Source organism: Amia ocellicauda, chromosome 8 (assembly GCF_036373705.1).
Source record: "Amia ocellicauda isolate fAmiCal2 chromosome 8, fAmiCal2.hap1, whole genome shotgun sequence".
Lineage (NCBI taxonomy): Eukaryota > Metazoa > Chordata > Actinopteri > Amiiformes > Amiidae > Amia > Amia ocellicauda.
The window spans coordinates 24,849,284-24,874,154 of NC_089857.1; the positions used below are offsets into that span (position 1 = coordinate 24,849,284).

General features: G+C 33.1%; 1 protein-coding gene across 1 annotated transcript in view; it reads right to left on the reverse strand.

Moving 5' to 3' along the window:
• The window catches only part of hcn1 (hyperpolarization activated cyclic nucleotide-gated potassium channel 1), a 122,182-nt gene extending 99,152 nt beyond the window's left edge, over window positions 1-23,030 (reverse strand). The window contains exons 1-2 of the mRNA XM_066710777.1: window positions 22,512-23,030; window positions 12,231-12,654 (exon numbers count right to left, since the gene is read on the reverse strand). Coding sequence (XP_066566874.1) covers window positions 12,231-12,654; window positions 22,512-22,867 — 780 coding nt within the window. The 5' untranslated portion in view covers window positions 22,868-23,030. The remainder of the gene's footprint in view (window positions 1-12,230; window positions 12,655-22,511) is intronic.
• Between the last annotated feature and the right edge of the window lie 1,841 nt (window positions 23,031-24,871).

Consider the following 24,871-nt stretch of genomic DNA (forward strand, 5'->3'; position numbering starts at 1 on the left):
TTGTTTCTTATTGTCTCTACTGAATATGTAATGACATGCCGAGTTTCTATTCCTAGGTTGTATAAGAGATAGATAAATACATAGAAATAAATTGCTGATTCAGTTTTCATTGATATGTTTTTGTTATAATTGATATAAGTAAACAAATATGTTTAATTTCATTTTTAAATGATAACCAATCTCCGGTCATTTAAAAATACAAGATACAAGATAGGTATTTTTGCACCAATGGTCAGATTGGGACCTTTGACACCACTGCATTAGTTTATTAATGAATCAACATTATTGAGTCGCATAAGTAAAAACACTTGAATAGCATTGCTTAGACAAAACTGCATTCTCCTTGAATGCATTATGAATGCACTTTGCATTTTAACTTTCCAAGGCTATCGATCAAACAAAGACAGGATGAAGGTATACTTCTAATTTTAACCTCTGTACATTATTAGTTTTGAATCTCAAGGAGATTCATCCCAGCTGTGCTAGAACATGAAAAGAGACCAGTCAGCAGTATTTGCTAATCTAAGATGGACTGTAATGCATGCTGTTACACAGTATAAATAGGAATACAGGCTGGCCATTGGTTAGTTCTGTATAGCATGCCTCGTAAGACTCTGTGAGCTAACAGGTCACAGTGTGTCCTCAGTGTAGTGGCAATACAAGGGTGTTGCACATTGACCAGAAGTTGCCTGGGCTATGGGAGGAAATAGTCTCCCTATGAAAGAGATTGGGAATTGAATGGGGCACTGAGATGCACTGAATGACAGTGGGTTTAGCTGATTAAGTGTCAGAGCATAAAAAGTGTTTCAAATGATAAAATGAAAAAATTCTGGTTGCAAGCAAAAAACATTTCTTAGGTTTATCTGAAGAAACTGAATCTCTAGAAAGGGATCAGCAGCAGGCTGCGGCACATGCTTCTTCAGAAAGTAGACATAAGGCAGAATCTTCTTAAAAATAGGCCAGATTAGTCTAATCTCTTTACTTAGCTCACCAAAATAGCTGATTCCCATTTAGTGTCTTGTAATTGTATTCTTGCAACTTGCACAACTGGTGTATATGGGGTAAATATGTGTGCTACTCTGTTTTATATAGTAGTAAGCATAGAGTTATGGAGCAAATAATACTACAGTTCTGCAAACCCCATTGTACATTTAAACTTTACCAGAGCAGATCTGTGTAATAAAATCAAGCCATTTTATTATTCGATACAGTAAAATGTTATTTATAAAAGACACATAAATATATCTTAGGATTTTATAAATAAGAATTTGTAGCTCCATGGGAACAAACAAAATAAAAACCTGCAGGATATATGTACACATTTTATGACGGGAGCTTGAGCAGTTTTGAAATATCTTCTGTGTAAAGAGTCCTGTAGGCTAATTCCAAGAATCTGTAAGGATTTTTGCCACACAATCCTGCCATATTTTTGTCATACATACTGCAGGATGGTTGACTCAACATACATTTGCACCTAGAGAAATGTATGGTCTTTAATATCTGCACTAAATATATCCTTCGAAGTACTACATTGAAATGGGAATTGTTAAATGCACCAAGAGTGCTTCTTTACATTCATACAGTTAAAGCAGAGATGTAGAAGTAGTTGAAGTGGGCTGAAAGGGGAGCTGAAGAGGCTGCAGAAAGTCTGCTGTGGTGATCAAAGCTTCCCTCGAAGTTGAAAGTGGTGACTGTGTAATCTTTAGCCAAGGGTGGTTGAAATGCTTAGCATGAAGTTCTCTCTCCATGTACAAATAGTTCCCTCCTGCTAGTAATACGATCGATATTGTAACTGTCTCTAAAACAAGCTTGTGAATTGATAACAATGCCTAAACTTACATTATATAATAACTATATAATGTACAATATAACGAGGCACATTAAATAATAACTGAAAAAAGATGCCTTTGAATGTTTTGAAGGTGATTGACATGCACCATACTGTGCACAACTTCAGTATGGGTCAGAGATGCCGTGAATAATGCTAAATATATGTATTTATGTCTGTATGTTTTTTTACATATGATGTTATATTAGAGCAACAGAATTTTCTACACATAAAGCAGCTGTAGACACTATTAATGTAACAGTGAATTGACTAAGGTTTGCCTTTCATTAGCTGTGATTGTTATGTTAGCTTAATGCAATCATGCTGACAAAGGAATTTATATTTTGTTGTAGTCTGAAAAAGTAAAAAAAAACAAAAAAAAAAAACTGCTGATACAGAACTGGCTGTGCACCTGGGCCAGTGAAGACCTCAATTTTGTCCTCAGTGCATGGGCAGTGATTAACAAAGGGTCACTTTAAAATATATCTTCCTACCTGCTAAAGTTAGAAATACCTATGCAAGCATTATTTCTGCCTTCCCCCAGTTAAATTCCATTTATTTGTTCAAGTTTGTCAGTATTATTAATGACCATCAAAACAAAAATGCACACAGCTGTTGAGCTCTATCTGCATTTCATACTTAGAAACACATATCCAAATATACACACAAACATGCTCACACAGCTGAAGTGGAAAGTATTCACCCATTCTTCTGAAACAATGTTATTCTCTGATTCATTCAGTTTAATAAATAACTGCAATTACTATTAAACTAAATGTATCAATTGTATCTTTTCAGAGTACACTAATTATAGTACACTAGAACACTAATTCTGCCTAGAATAAATTAAAGATTCCAGTTCATTGAATTGAGACAAACCTTGGACTGCCACTCCATAAAATCTATCAATTATTATACAATTATGAAAAAATATATATGTATGTGCTGTCCTCTACTATACATAAACATATGTTTGTATATAATCTTCTTTTTAAGAACTTGATAAGCAGTGATATGCATTCTGTACATTTTTATGAAACAAACAAAAAAATATATATATATATATATATATATATATATATATATATATATATATATATATATATATATATGTAATGCAGTACAAACTTGACACCACCTAAGACCTATCTTCTTACTTCATTGGCAATTCAGTGACTTTAAATTAAATTTCTAAGTATACAATTATACTACCAGGAAACCAGTTTATTAGCCTGTTATGACACTAAAGCTTAGTATTCTCTCACAGTAATAGAGGTCCTTTAAATTGAACATCCATGTGGCTCATTAAGGTTAAATCAGTATTTGAGTATGTGTATGGCAATTAACTGCCGGAAGGATACATCGCTCCTCTTCAAAATGGAATCAGTGAGCGAGGACTAAAGTGAGATCATCTGGTCCCAAGGTGGACTACTATCAGTATAGCTTAAGGAGCACAGGCTTAATGAGCCAAGCAACAGGAACACCGACATACACTTCTGACAGAGAGCTAATTACAGAGGCTTTATAGATGTGTGTATTATTATTATTATTATTAATAATAATCATATTTATTGCTTAGCAGACACCCTTACCCAGGGCAACTTACAGTTTTCACAAGACACATTTTCAAAGTGTTACAGAGTGGAGTAAATACAATACGTGCAAAATATAATATATATATATATATATATATATATATATATATATATATATATATATATATATATATATATATCCTAGTGCAAATGAGCTAAAAAAAAGTGCCGAATATTCCATCCCTGGTGCGTGCCAAGGGGTACAGAAGTACAATAGAATGATTAAAAGGCATTAAAATACATAAGTTATGGGGAGCACTAGGGAACATATCAGTTCAATCAGGGAACACATAAAAGTGCTGAGATGTCCAGGAGATGTTGGCTATTGGTATTAGAGGTACAGTCTGAGCAGGTGTGTCTTCAAAAATACCAGAAGGTGCTCAGGGACTGTGCTGTCCTGACCCCTGTGATTCCAATACTTAGGGTTGAGGCTGGAGAAATTACTATATGAAACACACAATATATGCAGTGGAGAAGAGTATTATGGGGCTAACCACAGACCTTGAAATGGGAAGCAAAACTCAAACTTATAATTGGCTTACACCAAAGGTTAATATGAATTTGAAAATAAAATATAAAATAACATATAGTAAGTAATATGTTTTTGCTCCAATTAACCTATTATGAGTCAGTATTGTATACTGATAATAAAACAATCACAGTATTTAACACATGAACTACAGGCTGCAGTGAAAATATATATTTCAAATTTGGAAAGCCTATGGCTCCATGGTTTGCCATGGTTTCAATGTCATGCCAAAGGTTGTTGTTTTTTGTGTGAGGAATAAAGTATCACTGTAGCTATAGAGTTACAGCTTCAGGTTTACTTTTTAGTTTTAACATATTATTTATTATGATCAATGATGTACACCTCTATAGCATCACATAGAGCTACACAATCAGACATTAATTATGCTTGGGACCCCCCCACAGGAAGACAAACTAGTTGCCACTACTGAGAGTAATTTAAGAGAATTATGTGTTTCCATGGTAATAACTAAGCACAGAAGAGTCAATACCCTGTGGAAGGTTGCCGTATTCCAATTGAGGCATGATGGCAACCTTTGGGAGCATAAACAAGCTTCTCAACTCTGCCGGAATAAGCTCCAGGATCTAGGAAGTCATATTAAGGGGAAACTATTTAGCCCATTTTAACTTAAATATGTGGTTTCTGTCTTGATTGTACTCACAAGTTGGCCAGTGTCTGAAGATGCCATATGAGTATTTCTTTCTATATTTCTTGTAAGCACATCATATACAACAAATATTGATATAGATGACATACAAGGAAGAAAACTCCTTCACTGCATCCAAGATGGCACCTTCATTACTGTCAGGTGCCAAGATGTGATCATTATACTTGTGCAGGTGGCCCCAACATCATTTTGGCGGATTTTCAATGCAGCATTTCAAAGGTATGGATTTAAAAGTGAGATATGACGTAACACATATTTCATGAAATTGTATATTTTCTGTCAGTTGGATACATATTGGTTTTACTCCGATTATATATCTACAAAATATTTAAATAAGAAACATAATTTGATACTATCTTTGAACCAAAACAAGCAATGGAGAAAAGACAATATTTTGGTTATGGACCAACTTAGTGGTCTAATACCCTAATATCTTGTTGAATTATTGGTCTGTCTAGAACAAAAGTAAGTGGAATTTATAAATTAATTTCGGGAGTGAACAACTCCGATGTCATCACACTTGCTTCCGGTCAAAGTGCATAAATACCCCATCATCAACGCACACCTCCAGCGCTTCTTTCTCTTGCATCCCACCACCTCCCCTGTCACCAACCGCCTCTGCAGCAGTTCCTTGGCTCAGTCCCTGTAAAAGGGGGGGGGTTTAACGGTCTGGACCGGCTCCGGACCGTCATTCCCGTAGCCAAGAGAATAAGCCAAAAATCAAATAAAATCGCATTCGCCCGCCCCCACGCAAATCGGTGTTGTGAAACTACTGAAGCACTAGTAGGCAAGGGCAGGAATTGTGTTCAATGTTGAACTACATTTTTGGACACGTTTCATTCTTTAGAAAACTAGATTATTGCCCAAGAGTGACATGAGGGAACCAAAAGGTTTTTTTCTTCTGCAAAGCCATTATTATGGGATAATTTGTTATGTAAAAAGTACTGAGAGCACCGTTAGGGAGATGAGTTATTAATTGAAAGGGCACTAACTGAAATTGCATTGGAATCTCAGGGCAAGGAAGCTGTTTCTGGATTCAGAAGGAATATGTGTGTAATTTTAAGTAAAAACATAAGCCTTTATTAATCAAGCATCTTCAATGTATTAAGTCTGACTGTCAATCCCATCTCTCTGACCTCCATAAAGGATATCACAGTTTACTCACCTTCACTATGTACTATGTTGGAAATCCTATTTGAATCCTACTAAAGCTCCAATTAGCCTAGCCTAGTAGTGTCTAGTTTGAAAGCACATCATGAAGAAGCTTATATTAACATATCCACATTATTAAACTGTGGCAAAGACATTCAACCAGAAAACAGTCTGGGAAAAAAAACTGTACATACAGTGTTCTTTATTGTTTTTCATAATGTATTGCAGTTTTAATAGAAAGCCTACATTTTTATATTGAATAGGAAAACTTTTTTAGTACTTTAATTAGTTTTATCCTGGACAATAGTATTGAAACAGTAGTATTGAAACAGTAACATACATAATATATATATATATATATATATATATTATATATATATATATATATATATAGGCTAATGACAACATGTGTAAATAATGCAGAGGTAACTTATTGGTTATTTTACAAAATGGATAAAGTAAAGCACAGCAAACAAAAGCTTGTTCACTATGAATGTTGCTATTGTTCAAACCTAATAAATAACATTATGCTTGCCTAATACAGAAAAGCTTTATTTTAGCATATGTATATTTTTTAAATGTTTCCAGTCATTCAGCCTGCAGAAATTATTTTTAAGTTTTAAAATTGTAAACAGAAAAGTTGGTGAATGTATATCCAAGTACACCTTGTTTGCGATTGATTCCAAAATAATGAAATAATGATGAAACAACTTAAATAACTCAGAAAATAATGTTGTGGAAATAAAAGGATCAAAGGCAGACAGATGACTCAGTGACAGGGAGGGAGGAGACGGATGGACTTAGATCCTCCTATGGAATATGTTTGTGCTAAACTATGAAGATGCCCCTAGCAGCTGGTTTGTTTGTTGTTTTGTGTGTCTAATCATACAGATGATTAGACTGTCAGTGTATACTGAATGTCCTTTCCTTTACAGTTTTGCAGTGTTCACCTACACTCACCCTCAAATTCCCACATCAATGCAATGTTCTCCTCTTGTAATGCATAGTATGCATGTTTACTGTCAGTTAAGACACTTTTATTTTAAAAGTGACTGTGGAAATAATGTAAGTGTATTTAACGCCTGATCTAGGTAGCATATTAATCTACAAATAATACAATAGGTGAAATATATTGATAAATACATTTTAAAACATATGAAACATATTCACAATATAATTATTTTGATAAGGGCAAACGTGATTGAAGAAATATCTTGTTAAAGTAAATTACATCTTCAAATCCAGAGGCATTGCTAGAGGTGGTGCTAAAAGATGCCATTATTACCGTAAGATTGCTAGTTGTCTGCCGAAAATATATTTATTTTTACTTTCTTGGAATATAAAAACATAATACCAAGGTCTAACAGATTTTGCCCAACGTGAGAGACAGCAAATCTGTTCTGCTGAAACAGAATTAGTTGTCTACATGTGACTAATCTTCAAGACTTACAATAGCCCTTTTTTAATCATGTGTAATTTCCCTTCTATGGCTTCCTTTCAAACAGAGCTACTTGGGTGTTTAAGATAACCCAGACATCCCCTCACGAACAACTTAGTCTGTCTCTGAATTTCCATAGCTGAAAGGCCCTGTTACATATTACTCATATTAAATATGAGTGCTACTAGACTGATGCTTGCTGCTGATGTTGGAACAACTATACTTCTATAAATATTAAATTCATAAAACATATTTATTCTTATATAAAAGTGTGTCACTTTGATGGGAAAAATAGAACTGATATCTATTTTGGGGAGTATGTGACAGATGAGAATGTGCTATCGTGGGACCAGCATCCAGACAGTAAGGAAACAGGATACAAAAATACATAAAAAAGAGAAGGAAATAAAAGTCATGCATATACTCTCAAAATATCCTGACCTGTGTGATAGACATCTTAGAAGTTAAAATAGCAATGTGAAGGAAGACACTGGGGAGATATTTTGTATTGATTGGTGGATTGTTTTTTTTTTTCAAGTGTGTTTCCAGTTGGTAAACATTTAATTTAAGTTCCTTTTTTCTATGATTCATGGGATTTTAACAGATTAGAAACTGATGTATTTTAACACAGCACCAGTAGTGTGTCACATAATGTCAATCATTATGGCATAGGGTGTATATACATTATTTAACCACAAAGACACAACAATTCCATTGAAATGTTAATAAAAAAGACTTATATTTCACCATTGTATTGTATTATTTGAATTTATTTATTTATTTTAATACCATATCAGATATCAGGCCTGGCCATGGGTATGTTTTGGTTATAAATACTGTACAAGGTTTAGAACATATTATTCAATAAAATATTTCAAATAATAATGAAGCTACCTAAATACCACTCACCAGTCACAAATTATAATTATTATATATATATATATATATATATATATATATATATATATAATTATTTGGCTGAGGATTTGTGTCTCAAACTAATACAAACCTGACATAAAAGATAAAGACCAGCCCAGCACTCTGAAAATAGCTGTGTTGTGTGTTATTTAGGATGGCCAGTCACCCCAGATGTGATTGCAAGCACCTGTCACAGCCTCTATCCCTTTCATCTCTGTCTGTGTCTCAGATTCTGCCTGACAGTCATTATAAGGATAGTTGTAAGAGCATGAATATAGAACACCCTGCTTCACATTAATTCCAGTTTCTGTGTTTCAACTCTATGCTATCATGTTTGAGAATTGATACAATATGCTATTGAATTGCTATTTGTATTATTATTAAGTAAATGTCTATATTATTTCTAAAGAAAGAGTTATTTTCTTCCAAGTAATCTAATTTGTTTGAATAAAGTGTTGTCTATACACATTTTGCTCTTCTCCGATTTGTGCATATGAACATAAATTAATACATATATGGAAAACATATATAATACATCTTTTTATGTATTAGTAATATATATAATACATAGATGTTTTTTTTTTCATAGGTTATATGTATAAGTAATATTTATGCATAGATATTTTATTTGAACAAGTTCAATTACTGTAAGACAAGCAATCTTCCATGTGGAAAATCATCTAGGGATATTTGCATAATAATGATCCAGGTTGTGTTAACATAAAATGTTTGTTCTAGATGCAAAAATAAATTCTCTGGACAGAAAAATAAATTGTTTCATGAGACACAGACATATATGTTTAAAAACAAATAAATAATTGAAAAGGGAAAAAGTATAATAGCATATGCCGAGATTTGTCCCAATCTTGAAGGTTGCAGTAATAAGGCTATAATTGGATTTTGATGTGTGAGGAATTATTTGTTTTTTAGGTGCTTTTGACAGCCAGACTATCATCAAAATAGCAATGCAGATGTTGACTGTGAGTTTCTACAGGAGAGCATACATCTGTAAGTACATCCATGACTGAAGCAGTAGCAATAATGCAGAAAAATGGAAACAGAAAATATGCTCACATAATTTCTAGTAGATAAAATACCCACAGCTTATTTTCTGAGATGTGTTTGTGAAAAAACGTATCTGCGGTTTTTGCATTGTAACAGTTTTCTACCATATGAAAATGTGTATTGATTAGAAAGATAAACATATATAACATTATAAACCTTTATTAGATAAATAAGCCTTTATTAGCCCATGTACACAATAACCGGTTGATTAATATTCAAAGCAAACTATGATTAAAGGAACGTACAATGGTCCCACAAACAAACATACTGCCATGAAGATCAAGGATCTTTCAAAACAACTCTGGGATAAATTTATGGAAAGACACAGATCAGGGAAGGGGTACAGAAAGATTTCAAAAGCACTGACTATCCCTTGGAGCACAGTCAAGTTGATCATTAAGACGTAGAAGGTATACGGCACCACCCAGAATCTGCATAGAGCAGGCCATCTTCCAAAACTGAGCAGTCTGATAAGAATGGCACTGGTTAGAGAAGTCACCAAGAGGCCAATGACAACTCTGAAAGACCTACAGCGTTTCATGGCTGAGATGAAATGTGTGTCAAAAATAGCTCGTACTGAGCAAATGTAAAATCTAAAATCCTGCTTGGAATTTGCAAAAAGATGTGCAAAAAAAGGATCTGTTGTACAAAAATAACTATTTGGTCTAAATGCAAAGCATTTTGTCTGGTGTAATCCCAACATAGCACATCACCCAGGTAACATCATCCCTACTGCATGGTGGTGGCAGCATCGTGTAATGGGATGTTTGCAGTCGCCATCTTTAATGAGTTATAGATACTAAAGAGAGAAGTTTCTCAAAACTGTGTTGTTTTGCAAGCGGTGGTTCATGTTTAAAATATCAATAGAGAATAAGGTATATGCAGGAGTTTTATTAAAGCTTTTTTCAATTACAATTTTAGAATCCCCTGATTTACTATAACATGGGATGGCAATCCCTCCCTCACAAACAAATAAATGTAAGCCCTGTTACACTCTCTTCTGCAGTTTACATGAAAATAAAAAGCTTTTCACCACAGCAATGATGCAAATCTACCGTGCATTTCCAAACAAATCAGCTCGGGCAAAATATTAGCAACCATCTGACAATAAGAAATATATATCCATACACAAACATGGGAAATTCATTGTGCTTTAAATAAAGATTGGATATCATAAATTTGCTTAAATCAAGCACCATATTCAGGAATCATTTGCTCTTCTTTTTTGTTCTTCCATCACAATTCTCCCTATAGACTAACATAACATGCCAATATACAGCTTGTAAGATAGGAATACCTTTATATATATTATTCAGAAAACATCTAGGTTCACCATTGTCAATGCAGTGGTGACAGAGGCTAATTTAGAAAGGAGTAACAAATTCAAGGATGATATCATTCTTTTGGGCTATAGGATATTCATGACATGCATCTCTCAGTGAGTGCACACCTACTCAAATCGTGACAGCTAAACTAATTACCCATCATAAATACCAACTGTAATGGATGAGGGAAGGCTCCACTTCTCCTTTTTAATGTTATAATGCTATCTTGTGGTAAATAAGAAAAGAAGGTATAATTTATACCTGCCATCCCATGATTGATTTTGGCACTTTTTATTTAATGTATATATTTTTTTATTTCTTCACTTATTCACTTCACTATATATTGCTTTGTCCTTCTGTTTTGACTTCACCACTGCAGTTATATATTTACAGATGACTCAGTACAGATGAATATTGTTGAAATGACTCACTTATTTCAGTGCTATCATAAAAGGGAGCTGTACAATGTTTTAAATAGTTTATCATCTTTTACTGGGTCTGATTACTGTCCATTCTTCGGGAGATAATAAGTCTGTGGGATCTTCACGACCTACACGACATCATGTGATCTCAGACCAGTCCTACATAGCTGGTCATCAACAGAATCTGCTTTTAACTGTGATGAGCATGGTGGAATAAATGACCAAGTGTCTTTAGGAAATAAAAAGCATGGTGATTACAATACAAATGCTGAATTATATTACACAATGACTTCTTTAAACCAAGTGAAGACTCTTCAAGCAATGGAAAACAAAAAGTGTTGAGTGTTTTTCTTTGCTAAAGGATAGCATCACAGTATTTTAAGTGAAATAAAATAGGAAACTTCCAAAAGACAAGGTTTGGAGCACAAACCAAACAAGAATTACACAGAGTAGTAAATGAGCTGTGCATGTTTTAGAGAGCAATCCTAGAAACTGAATTCACACCGATATTGTTTTTACTCTGCATACTTTGAAATAAGCTTTTGTGGGTGTCATTTTTTAATTATTATTTTTGCATCACCTAAACTTCATCAGGAATGTTTGTAGCACCATAGCTTTTGATTTGGCCTAATCTTCAGTGTTATTAATCTCATATTGAGTGACATAGTTATGTCTCTTCAAATTGTACTAGATGTTCATAGTGATCTTTAACAAATTGAACATTAATTTTCAATATCATAACTAAATATTTACAGAAAAGATTGTTATTTTCATGCTCATCTCAAGAGAATATAGCCTTTTATATTATAGTGAATTATCTGACAATATAATAACACAGTATTTGTTTTATGACTGCATACTTCTGTTATTTCAGGACAAAGTGTAGTGTAGTATGTGGAATGTACAGAGAAAACTAATTGTGTAGCAAATTAAGTCAATGTAGTTCGCATAAAGACTTGTTTGGATGATCATATCTATATAATTATAGACTAATTAACATGCAAGAGTAGGAACATCAAGCACTAAATAAGTTATTGTAATGCAATAACGTGGCATTTTATGTGCTGTGAGGCACACTGTAACAATAAGTGCTATTTTTAGATTTATGTCTTGAAACCATGTGCCTGTTGTTGATTTTGCCAAACAAGCTAATTGTTTGAGTTTGTCTTTAAAAAACTATTTCAGATTGAAAACTGCTGAAATTAACATCTTTGTGCAATGTTCTTAGCCAAGAAAAAGTATGATCTGGTTATACACACACAAATCCATAGTAAAAGATAAGACATCTTACCTCTTCCCATTGGTGTATATATCTTATGAGTCGTGAAAGTCTTAATAGACGCAACAGGCTGAGGATTTTTGTAAACCTCACAATGCGAAGTGCCCTGGCGGTCTTGTACACTTCTGAATCGAACCCTTTCTCCACAATTAGAAAGATATAATCCACTGGTATAGAAGAGAGGAAGTCAACCACGAACCAGCTTTTCAAGTAGTTCATCTTTATGACTTTGGGGTCCAGAATGATTTCTGAACTTTCTTCATTGACAATCCCAGTTCTGAAGTTCATAACAAGGTCCACAAGGAAGATGGTGTCTGAGGCTACGTTGAACACAAGCCATGGGGTTGTTGTTTGCTCAGTAAAGAAAGTTATTCCAACAGGAATGATAATAAGATTCCCCACCATCATGATGAGCATAATCAAGTCCCAGTAAAACCTAAAATAAATCAAACAAACAAAAAAACAGAAAACAAAAAAATATTTTATGTTCAAATTGTTCAGTTTAAAGACAACAACTTTAATCTGTTAATAACAGATTATAAATCCAATCAATTAAATTATGTTTGACAGAGGATTGTTCATTCTAAGCAGCAACACATATTGAATTTAATGCAGAATATATTAAACATTTTGTAAAATGACCTAAATCTCTAAAAACAGTGTTGATTCATTAGTCTTTATATAATAACATTATTTAATAAGACAAACAACAAGCAAAATAGCGTATATCATTCATCCTGTAATACCCATCAATAGTTACGGTATTGTGGAAATGGTTAAATCATATAAATCCTTAGATAGAAAATAGACTGGACAGTGAACAGTGGGGCAATATACAATATTCCATTTTTTTCTAAGGAAGGTGAGTTATTTTAATGTTTGCAATAAGATGTTGTACATGTTTTAACAGAGTGTCATGGATAACGTTTTATTTCATGCCTCTGTGTGCTGAGGAGGAAACATTAATAAAGCTGATGCTAACAAGCTTGAATAATGAATGAGGAGGGCCAGTTCTACAAATGGTATTAAAATGGATTCTCTATAAATTAACATTAAACAGGTAATGGTAAGGAAAATGAGGGCCAGCATGCAAAACAGGATGCATCCACTACACAATACATTAATGCAGCAACAGAGCTGTTTTATTTATCGTAGAGGTTTTATTTTACTTCCATTCCATTCCTGCCTGTAGCTATTAGACTTTTTAAGATTGAATCTGAGTGTTTTTTGTTTGTTTTCTTTTTGTTTGTTTGGGTGGGGGGGTATGATTTAAATTTGTATGGATTTTCAAGGATTATGTATTTTTGTTTATGTGTATTATTTTATATTTGGTAATGTTGTTATGCTGAGATTGACAAAATAATGTCCCAGTCAGGATTAATAAAGTAAAGTTCCATTACTTCCATTACATATTTACACATTTCTAATTAATTTTTGTATACATTTGCAGTTACACTTCTTTTTCCATTGTAAATAAAAATGTCTACTCTGTAAATGTCAGATCTAAACCATTAGTGTAATATATTGTAAGGTCTTATTAAAGTTCTATCTATCATGTACATTAGCAATTTCCTTTTCCTCACACATACCATACTTTAAACCATTGCACTTGCAAAGATTGAAACTGCAGTTAATCAAGAATTAAAGTATCAAGGAAATGGTTGGTGAGATGTTATGGTATAATTTAGTTACGTGGAAGTTTAGCTGAAGTTTCCATTTTTCTCTTTCGGAAAGGATCACAACAAAATGAATGATGGTTGGTGTCAGGCAAGTAAGTACTTTTATTGGATTTTTCCATAATTGTATTATGATGTCTACTCAAATACAGATTAACTGAATTTCCTATGTTGTCAGGTTAATACATGTATGAATGAATACAGGTTCAAAACTCATTGATTATGAAGTGTCTCTGGCAGTATTAGATTATAATGATATGTAATCTATTTAATATAATTATATAAACTCTACTATAATTGTTCCCATGAACTAATATAGTATCTCTTGCACACATATATAACGTTATTTGCTGTGAATTGTATTTGTTTGGTACAATATAAAAAGTACTCATGTAATACAACAATGCTACTGAGCTTTTGTTCAAATGTTGAAAAGAACAGATTCAGAATAGATTGTATAAATCCACTTTACAGTATGTTGCATTCAGGCAGAGATGAGATTTTAATGTGTAAATTCTCCAGCAAAGATAAGCAAAGGATGAGAGGAAAGGGTACTGAATCTGAATTTGAAGAATATCATAGGTTATAAATGTAACCTGTATTTTGGGACATTGATATAAATGAATGCGGTATGTCACATTATTTTTCAGATAAAAGTCTGTTGTGACACTTTTTTCTTCTGCTGAATCTCTACATCAATGTTATCAAAATTAATTAAAATCTTGGGGAAATCTGAAGAGGTAGACTTCAGAGGTTACTGGACATAATTTGTTATTACACATTATTGGTATGATATTTTATTTAAAATTGCTTCTGGTTGTAGAAAAATGGGTAATGTATGTCAAGAATTAGTAAGTACATTTACAGTTGAAAAAACATGTCAGGAATACAGAATGTCAACATGCATTTCTGTCAGAATGTCCTATTATACATGTATTTCACTTGGCTCTATGAATTTCAGCATCAACTGTAAGGGTTACATTTCATTTTATATTTTACGAGAATACCAATGTAGAATGCCATCATCCATTTGGTTAAGTAACCCATGGGTACATCAATTATGTAATTTTCTTAACTCAGCTAGTCAGCCAGAATAGAGTATATATTTTATTTGAATATTATGCATTATTATTTGTATCTTATCTCTGTTATCATTCAAACATTAACACTAAAAAGTATTTGAGCTGTTATTGTGGTGGTGTTTTTATTTGTCTGTTTGTTTTCCATTCTGTGTGTTTTACTAAAAAACAAAATGGGGTACTCAAAATAGAACTTAAAAACTTAATAGAACATCATCTGGAGCCTAGATTTTAACTTGCTTGAAATCCTCTCTAGACAATGTGTTTATCTGACCCTTTAAATGGCTGTATGGTTTGCATAACAAAAGATCTGTAAATTTTATCCCAAACAAAATGGTTGACCTGAACATATTCCTTTTTTTAGAATGTAGTTTAACAACTGCAGATTAATTAAAAAAAACTGGAAACAAGAAAGTAGAGATCAGGCTCTTTTATATGCAAAACCACGATGCTTATTTAGAGTCAACGTTCCACTCATTAACTGAAGACATCCAGAAATCATACAGATGCCTCCCTGCTTCTGTAAATGTTACTCTTTGTTCCTCTTCTTTATTAATAGAAATAAAATCCTTGTAACATGTTATGTATTGTGTAAATATATAATGGATATGGTATAGAATTCAATAAAGATAAGCAAGATACATTATTATGCCTTGAATAATTATGAAAACAATGCAAATTATTATTCTTTAGTATTGTTATTCTAAATATTTCAAAAATCATTTTTTAATAAGTTACCAAATTTACAGTCTCTTTGGTCTACGTGTGACAGTCCCAATTAATCCACCTTTTTAAAATCCTTTTTAACACAGAAGTGCATATAACTGACACCGACACAGTACTGTCAACTATATGTGGCTCTAAAAAGTAATCTCAATAGACTTCAAAAGTTATATTGTTACACAAGGAACAACAATTGCAATTGCATAATGAGTCAAATTGTAAAAAAAATAAAAATAAAATAAAAAAGGCCACGGATAAACAAAGTCCATATGGAAAAATGGTCAAAACAAATAAGAACATTTTAAATCTGAAAATCAAATCTAGTTCATAATGATGCTTTGCCACAAAATATCCTATATTGTTCCTGCATTTCATAATTCATGAGTCAGTTACTCTTCCACATCACAAAACCAGTGTGCAGACTAACTGCTTCATTCTTCATTTTTCTGGTTCATTGTGGATCTTGTCATAACAAAATGCCACGTGTCTTTATTGCATATTCTGCTTCAATGCCAACCACATCCACTTCTGTGTCTCTGTTGTGGGCCTCTTCAGATTGTGAAGGAAGCCAGGCATAGGCTTGACTTATTGCAGCACTACTTTTTAATGAATTTAATGAGCTTTATCTTTTGTACCCTGTGAAATGTGTTGGTCAACTCGGCTCACTGACACAAGTCAAGCACAAATCCAGGAGGGATACAAGCAGATAATATATGCTACCCACTTCTTTTCACACTGCATGTCCACAGTGCTACAGCAAAGCTAAAGTGTCACATGGATGACTAATAAACTTTCACTGATAGTACTTTAGGCTAACAGGTGCCTAGGCTCAAGACACAGCAGCAATTCATATGGTTTTGGAAAATGCTGTTGTGTTAACACCTTTCATGTTGAATGTAAAAATAGGATCTGTGGAAGGTTTGACAGATGTTTTATGGCTGAAGATTTTTTTAAAATGTATTTATGTACTGTGATGTAAAACTCTCTCTCTTTTAATCCCAACCAGAAATAAAAATTTGAACCCCCCTCACCAATTAGCATACACACAATGTTAAGGCTAAAATAATATTTAAGTATCATCTTAAGTATGATTTGTTTTTTTTATGTTTGTATGTGTTTGTGTGTTTATGTATGTATGTATGTATGTATGTATGTATGTATGTATGTATGTATGTATGTATTTATTTTCAATTTATACTAATTATTGGTATCGTTTAGAGCACAATAAGCTCTCACAGGAGAAACACATTTGCAGTGGAGTGTAGAGTGACTTCCCAGATAGTACCTACATATTTCTTTCACATCAGCCATGGTAGATACAGGTTAAGGGTGAAAAAATAAGTGTTTGTGTGGGAGCTGTAGCTGGAGTGAACTTTCCTGAATGCAATAAGTACTGATAACATTTTTACAGCCATGCACCAAAATAGAAGCTTACAAGAATCATATCACAGGGTAAACTGTTCTTGGCCCCAGAAGCATGGAGCATTGCAATTTGTAATGTATTAAATGTAATGTATATTATTATTATTATTATTATTATTATTATTATTATTATTATTATTATTATTATTATTATCATTATTATTATAATGTATGTTAAGATATGTTTGAATTAGAGTGACCTTCTTTGAAGGGATATACAATAATGGCTGTAATTGCTAATTTCTTTCATATCCCTAACTTTGTAAATATCTGGTAATCTTGATGATGATAATTGTCTACTTTTCAGTTACAAGTAATATGGTATTACAAAATTTTATGGAAAACCTTAAACTGACTGCAAAATTCCTTAATCAAGTTAACCTATTTAAGGCTCCCTAGGCAACTAAATAGTAGTGTTTCTCAGAACATATCTTGGTCTTGTATTTGAAACATGGTAACTGTTTAAAAAGAGCAGTAATGAGTTAATGTCTGGTAATATGATTGTGTGGAATTCAAAGTAAATTTGTAATGAAAAACAATATTCCTACTATAATATTGTTTTGCATATATTATTTACTTATTTGGCTGATACCTTTATCCAAGGCTCTGGGTAGCATCACTGAGAAAAAACGAGTGAGAAAGGCAGGAAAAATCTATATATTTTTACATATAACTTATTTTTTAACTCTACATTCCCAATTGCTCTCCACTTCAGAGATCTTTGTGGCACCAGTGCTCTTCAGTTACTGATTAATAATACAAATAGGGTTTTGAAGGCAGTAATGTCTCTTAGGGCAGCACTGTCACGAGCTGAAACCTACAAGCCTAAATTAGATGAGCTACCAACTGCACCGCAGAAAAAACAAGTGAGAGTCATGGATCATGTCCTCCCGCTTGGCTGTTTTTCGTGATTATGTACAAACTGCATTAGCTAGGAGCTGTGAACTATATATGTTTTTTTATTGAAATGCATTTTGATTAATAAAATGTTAAGTCTTATATAACATTAAACATAAAATTAAGACTGATATACATATGTACTATAGATCATTGTAATGTCTTAACAGTTTTTATGTAATACATATTACTGTTTTGTATAAGGCACTGCTTCAAAATAATTAAAATGGTGTATTAATGCTAGGAACTTGCATTAAACTTCCAAAAAAATTGTAATACATATAATATGGACAAAGATATTACTACTTATAGAATAACATGAAATGAGTTACATGAGATGAACATTCACTATAGACAAATTTTGCAGAAAACAACAGCTTCCAAAAACAAAGCCACACCCATTATGTAACCTGTCTGAAATCTATGAATAATAAATATTACTAACCAGCCATACATTTTTAAATAGCTGTTGTAATGAGAGTCTGTTCAGAATTAAGTTTCCAAGGACTACATTTGCATACAATGATTCCATACAAAGAATATTTCATACCGTTTTTTTATGTTTTCTTGGTGTCTTGAAAATGTGTAGATGTTGGACACTCAAGAAGGAAACTAATAAATTTAACAACAGTATGCTTAATTTAATGTAAATCTTTATGGTTTAATAAAATGACTTAGCTAAGCAAATTAACAGAACCAGTTACACCAAATAGCAATAAAGCATTGTGAGTGAAGACTATTAACTATGGGATGGTATGTTTGACTTTGAAATGACATGTTCAGCATGTTCATCATACCAGGTTGCATTATAGCATGTGCATGGAAGTGATCATGACCTTACCCTTACTTAGGTATTAGAGATGATGTTGGCTCTAATGTTAATTTTACATCATTGTAAGTGCACAGAACATTGCTTTTTCTGTATGTCATGTATGAAGGTGTCAGCTAGAGTGACATCAGACAAGCAACTGCATAGCAGAAATCTGATCACTTTTTAAAGAGACATTCTGTATCATTTAAGTACTGCCAAATTCCTTTCTATAATAAGGAAAGTTCCTCACTCTTAACAAATTACGTATTCAAACAGCAGTTTTGCTTGTACATGTACATATTGATATATCAAAGTAAGCAGGCTTCCATAAAGAGTCAGTAGAAATCAAAGGCATACTTAAAAGCACAAGGTGGTTAAACTAAAATAAAACTTGAATTATGAAGCTTGAAGACATTATAATCATATATATATATATATATATATATATATATATATATATATATATATATATACATTTAGGCTAATGCTTAAATAAATAGTGTATATCTGTGCTTCTATCAAATCTAATGGGTTTAATATATTTATTTTCAACTGGATGAGAATGCATTTCATCATAAACAGACAGAGTACAATGGCTGTGAAGAGATGCATTGATGAAATACTGAAATCAGTAATGTTCAACAACAGTCCTTTGCAGACCACAAGGCTTTTTGGCTTTCATGCTATGGCATCCTTTTACTTCATCAGTAGAATATATCAAATTAATTGCTCAGTCATTTTCAAATTCTGTATACCAATGTTAAAGCACTGCCTATTTCTAATGTATACAAAAGCAATGTTAATTATTCTCCTTGCCCCTAGTCTATCCCCAACCCCCCTTTTTATATAATTTAGTTAATTAATACAAAACAGACAACTATCATCATAAGACAGAGTATTTCACATCAAAATGAAATGCTAAAATGACTACTATGGATGACCTGTTTCTTGTTTTGGTTTATATAGAAATATCTTCAAAATGGCTGTGCAAAATTGTACAGATCAATAATAGCACTCTATCAATCTAAATATCTTTGTTTTCCTATATATATATATATATATATATATATATATATATATATATATATATATATATATATAGATATAGATATAGATAGATAGATAGATAGATAGATAGATAGATAGATAGATTACAATTGTTGGTGTTGGCTTTAAATAATGATTTGCTATTACTGGAGCCCATTTTAATTATGTAAAATGAGTAACCCACAGTGAACCTATTAATGCAAGGAAACAAGGACCTTAACATGCTTTGAATGCCTAGATTGCATTTAAGTTATTTGCTTATATTAGAAACCTAAAGGTCAGTCTAATTGATACGTAATGACTTTCATGTATAAAACATGTTTTAGTCTCATGCTGTTGTTAGTCTCATGACTGCTGTTGTATAGTAGTCTTCTAATCCTAGCTCACCTTCCATTTACATCCAAGTGTCAGAAGGTGTCATGGGGATTGAATCTTTTTTTCCGCTCTGGTTCACTGGAAGAAATTCTATCCTGAAACTTCAGAGAACCCGTTCTTCCCACACCCAAGGTCTCAGTGGCCAAAATTAGCGCACATATCAATAGCAACAATCGTCTCGTACTCTGTGTTTGCCTTAAAAACTCAAGAACATATTGATTCCTATAAATATGCAGTGTTTCCATTCGCGGCTCTTTTTAAATACCTTATCAGTGAATTATAATCAGCAAGACAATAAGTGTCTCTAATGACCAGTCATACTTAATTTTGCTGCATCAGTCCTTATACGTTAGAGGTGAGCTCCAAGGTTAACTGGTTGAGAATAAGCATTTTCTCTTTCAGCACCATGGCCAGTACCCATGAACAAACAGGCGATAAACAGAAGCGGACTTCCTCTTACAAAAACGAGTTTAATTCATACTGGTATACAGTTGGTAATATTTCATAACATTAACTATGTTGTTGTTGTATAAAATGTTGTTGACAGTTTATATTAATAATCATGATTAGTTGTGTGAGGCGAATATTATAGCCAGCAATACATGTAAACAGGGAAGTGCATACAATGTGTATGAATAATGGTATTACATTACTTGCAGTAAAAATAATACAACTAATGCTATGATTGAACGGTCATTATTATGTTTTTTGTCCCACCGATCATACACATTTTACATGATATCACCGCAATATTTCAAGTTTATAATTAATAATGAGCGTTCAATGTGTCGATATGCCTATAAGTTTCTCATTATGAAAACCACAGAGTACTTTATGGAAACCACAAGTCATTGTGCAGGTTAACTAGACATAGGAAATAACTACCGTCGGGGTAATAAATAATTTCAGTAGATAATCTGTATTATTTTAAAACTATTTGGAATGTACTAATTGATATAATTTAAAACAAAAATCACTGTTGATTTATTTTTATTAATTCGGGTATGAAGCAACCTCCGTCAGGATGCATCAGAAATGGTTTCAAAGGTAAAATACGAAACATGCCAATGAATCGCATCCGCCGCAACCGACGGTAACAATGTAATGTCAGACTCCAGTGCTGAACTCAGACATGACTTTCCCCAGCAAACTTCCCTGCTGCACGTCTTAAATCTCGTTATCCTTATGAATATAATTGCAAAATTATAAAACCAAAGAACGCACCAAGAGGGATGTGTCTGAAATCTGTAAGTGTATTATTCAATAACCAGGGTAAGGAGCGCAAATGCTTTTCCACTATACCTCGACGGCAACATAACGTTTTTACAGATGTAAGCAGATGTTGCAAAGTACACTTTTTCTGTGTTGTTCCTCCTGGTACCTTTGTCTCATGTGTAGTAGCCTCTGTTATCTAACTGCAACGTTGTTCCTCTCGATTTTTTTTTTTTTTTTTTTTTTTTTCTGGTACTGCAGCAGATATTTTCCGCATGTAATATAGAAAAGGGACATCAATGACATAAACGCCAGGACATATCATAGTGTATTTTACATTTTGTTTTTATACACAGGAAACCTATACATTTTGTACTAGTACAGAGGGATTGGACTGCTATTGCTAATAGTAATTTGACAAGGTGAAATGGTGCTGCGCTGCGGTTCAAACGTAAAACAAATATGCAGGAGAAAATGGAATCAAACCATGTAGCCTATGCAACATATTATTCATTCATAATTCTCGGCAAATTCCCAAAGGTAGACTATTTTAGATTTTTCCAATCCACCAATCCACCATCTGCCATTTAATTCTAATGTTTTAATAATTATAATTATAACAATAACAAGTATTATTATTATTATTATTATTATTATTATTATTAGTAGTAGTAGTAGTAGTAGTAGTAGTAGTAGTAGTATTACAATGACAATAATAATGATGATGATAATACTAATAATACTAATATATGCACATCCTTTTGGGCTATTTCTAATGTATTTGTTTATTTAATTTACCAAGATGACATTCACCATTTTAATCCACAAGGACATTAGATCTTTAAACTTAAACACACCAAGAACATTGAAATGATGCAGTGATGATGAATAGAATTGGTTGTATTTTATTATTCATTTGATAGACCGAAAATCGACAAAGAATGAATTATGATATGCATTTTGAAAAGGTAGAACAGCATGTGAAATAGTGGTAATGTAGTGTACTGCGGACCTGTATGTGACCACGGGAAGGTGACTTTCGACTCCTTACCTAAAATCGCTATAGGGATGGATGATCCAGTACCCTGCCGTTTGGACCCTTTCTTGCTCCTTTTCCACTGCCTTCTGACTACCGAACATCCGAAGGGAGAACTTATTAACCCCGGGCTGAAGCATGGCTCCGATTTGCCGCTGCATAAAGCCATACTGTCTCGATGACCCATCCAGATCGTCGAACCCAACCATGGCTTCTTCCCGATCCATCTTAAAGCCTACTGAGTTGCCATGGTCTTTCATGTTCTGGCTTCCCATGTTATTCTTTTGTATCGAGTCTTGCCTTTGAAACACATTATTTCCATCGGATTTGTCTTCTTTGTTGCTTGAGAACGAATTGGATTTATCTGCCATGTTTTCAAAACGGACTGTCTCCTTGCTTTGAAGACAGGCTCCACGCAGAACTCAAGAGGACCCGCTGCAAGCTTTCCTCTTGTTTCATTTGATGCCCTTCAACTGATCAGCTTCCCTGCCTCCTGTGCAAATGCTGCAAACTGGTGCTGTGAGTCCTAGTGAACCCGCCAGATCAGGTTTCTTGGGCTACCGCCATCTACTGTTAGGAATTACAACTCAACCAGCCTCATTGCATTGCATTGCATTGCTGTGTGAATGACAGGGAGTGGGGCGCTACCTGAAAAGCATTTTAGTGCAATAAAATATCCCATAATAGTTTTCAATAATTACGCGTTGCTTTGGTATAACAGGCCTAATGAGCCTGCGATGACGCGTCCTCCAGTGTACGCAACCGGTTTAGATGTATAATCCAAGTACTCCCTTTTTCCCAGTTTGAAAAAATATAATAAATATGAAACGCTGATTACAGTAATCCATGTACCCTGGATGCTGTTTGACTTATAAATCTGCTTTGAATCACTCAGTTCTTTTATATAAAAAAGGTTATGCCAAATAATAAAGTACAATGATACACATATTTTAAAGTTTGATTATTTATTTGTTGAATACAGTATAGATTATACACTATGTGTCTTTGATTCCTTCTTTGTGGTAAGTGGTGTGTGACTTTAATAAATATACAGTGTGAATGAATGAAACAATCTGATTTTCTCCCTTCCGGACAGCATCAAAGAAGGGTTTCAGTTTTATGGGTAGCTGTCAATGTTGAGAGCACATGTGGGGAGTACAATTTTCTTTTCTTCATTCTTTTTAACCTTCCACAAGTTTTAATTTGTAAAGGTGCTGGATGACATAATATAAGCCAAGTTCTTTGCAAAGTGCAAGTTCAGGGGCTGAGGGTTCAATTTTAAATGTTATACACAGGCGTAAATCAATAGAAAGTCCAAGAGGTTTTGTGCTTTTAGTTTTTGTGTATGTCTGTGTTTTGTTTTTATCCAGTCTAAAGTCTCATTGTGTATACATTTCAGCACAATATTGTTCATTGTTTTATTGTGTTACCTGTTAATGTTAGAGCTCTCTGTGAAGATACATGTTTTAGGTAAATACATTATTTTCAGGTTAACAGCACACACTTCTATAGCTAAGCTTTATATAACATGATAGATTTGTACAAGATTCTCAAACAGAACAGCAGGATGCATTGAAAAAATGAGTTATTTAATATAAGAGTGCATTTATATAACACATCTATGAAAAAATAGGAGGCTGGTACACCTACCTTCAAAAAGAAATGTGCAGAATCACCTGGCTGCGGTCAACTACACTGACAGTGTGACTCAAAATGATAATAAAAGTTCAACACACACACATCAGTAGCAGCAGCCTTTGTCGATGGGCGACGGCCTCCCCATAACTTTTTCAACTTGTTTCTGTTTATACAGTTGTTGTTTTCATCATTCTATCTTCTATTTAAACTTTTTTCTTTATATTTTTTGTCTTCTAGGATCCATTCCATAACATCTTAATCTGGTCAGTTCTTGCCCATAGCGATTTTCTTCACTCTTTGAATGACATCACACATCTTCGGTTTGTTCTCAGATATATTCAAGTTTTTCAATCTGTTCTTGTTAGCCCAAGCATGCATGTTTCCATGTTTATTTGTGTTGTTTATGGTTTCTGTGCCACTTTTATATTTAAGGTTTTGGAGCCATAGGTGAGCACTGGTAGAATGTGTAAGTCAAATGTTTTATTCTTGAGGTAAATGGGCATATATATATATATATATATATATATATATATATATGCATACACATATATAGACATAAAAAGTTACATATACACATATATGTGTTTGTGTGTGTGTATATGTGTAATTAGCATTAACCAATACCAATAATAAATATGTACAAGTTGTAGCTGAAATATGCCACCTTGTTTAGGTTTTCATTTATTAGTTATTATTGTTTATTTCTTAGCAGATAATTAGTTATTTAATTATTCTTT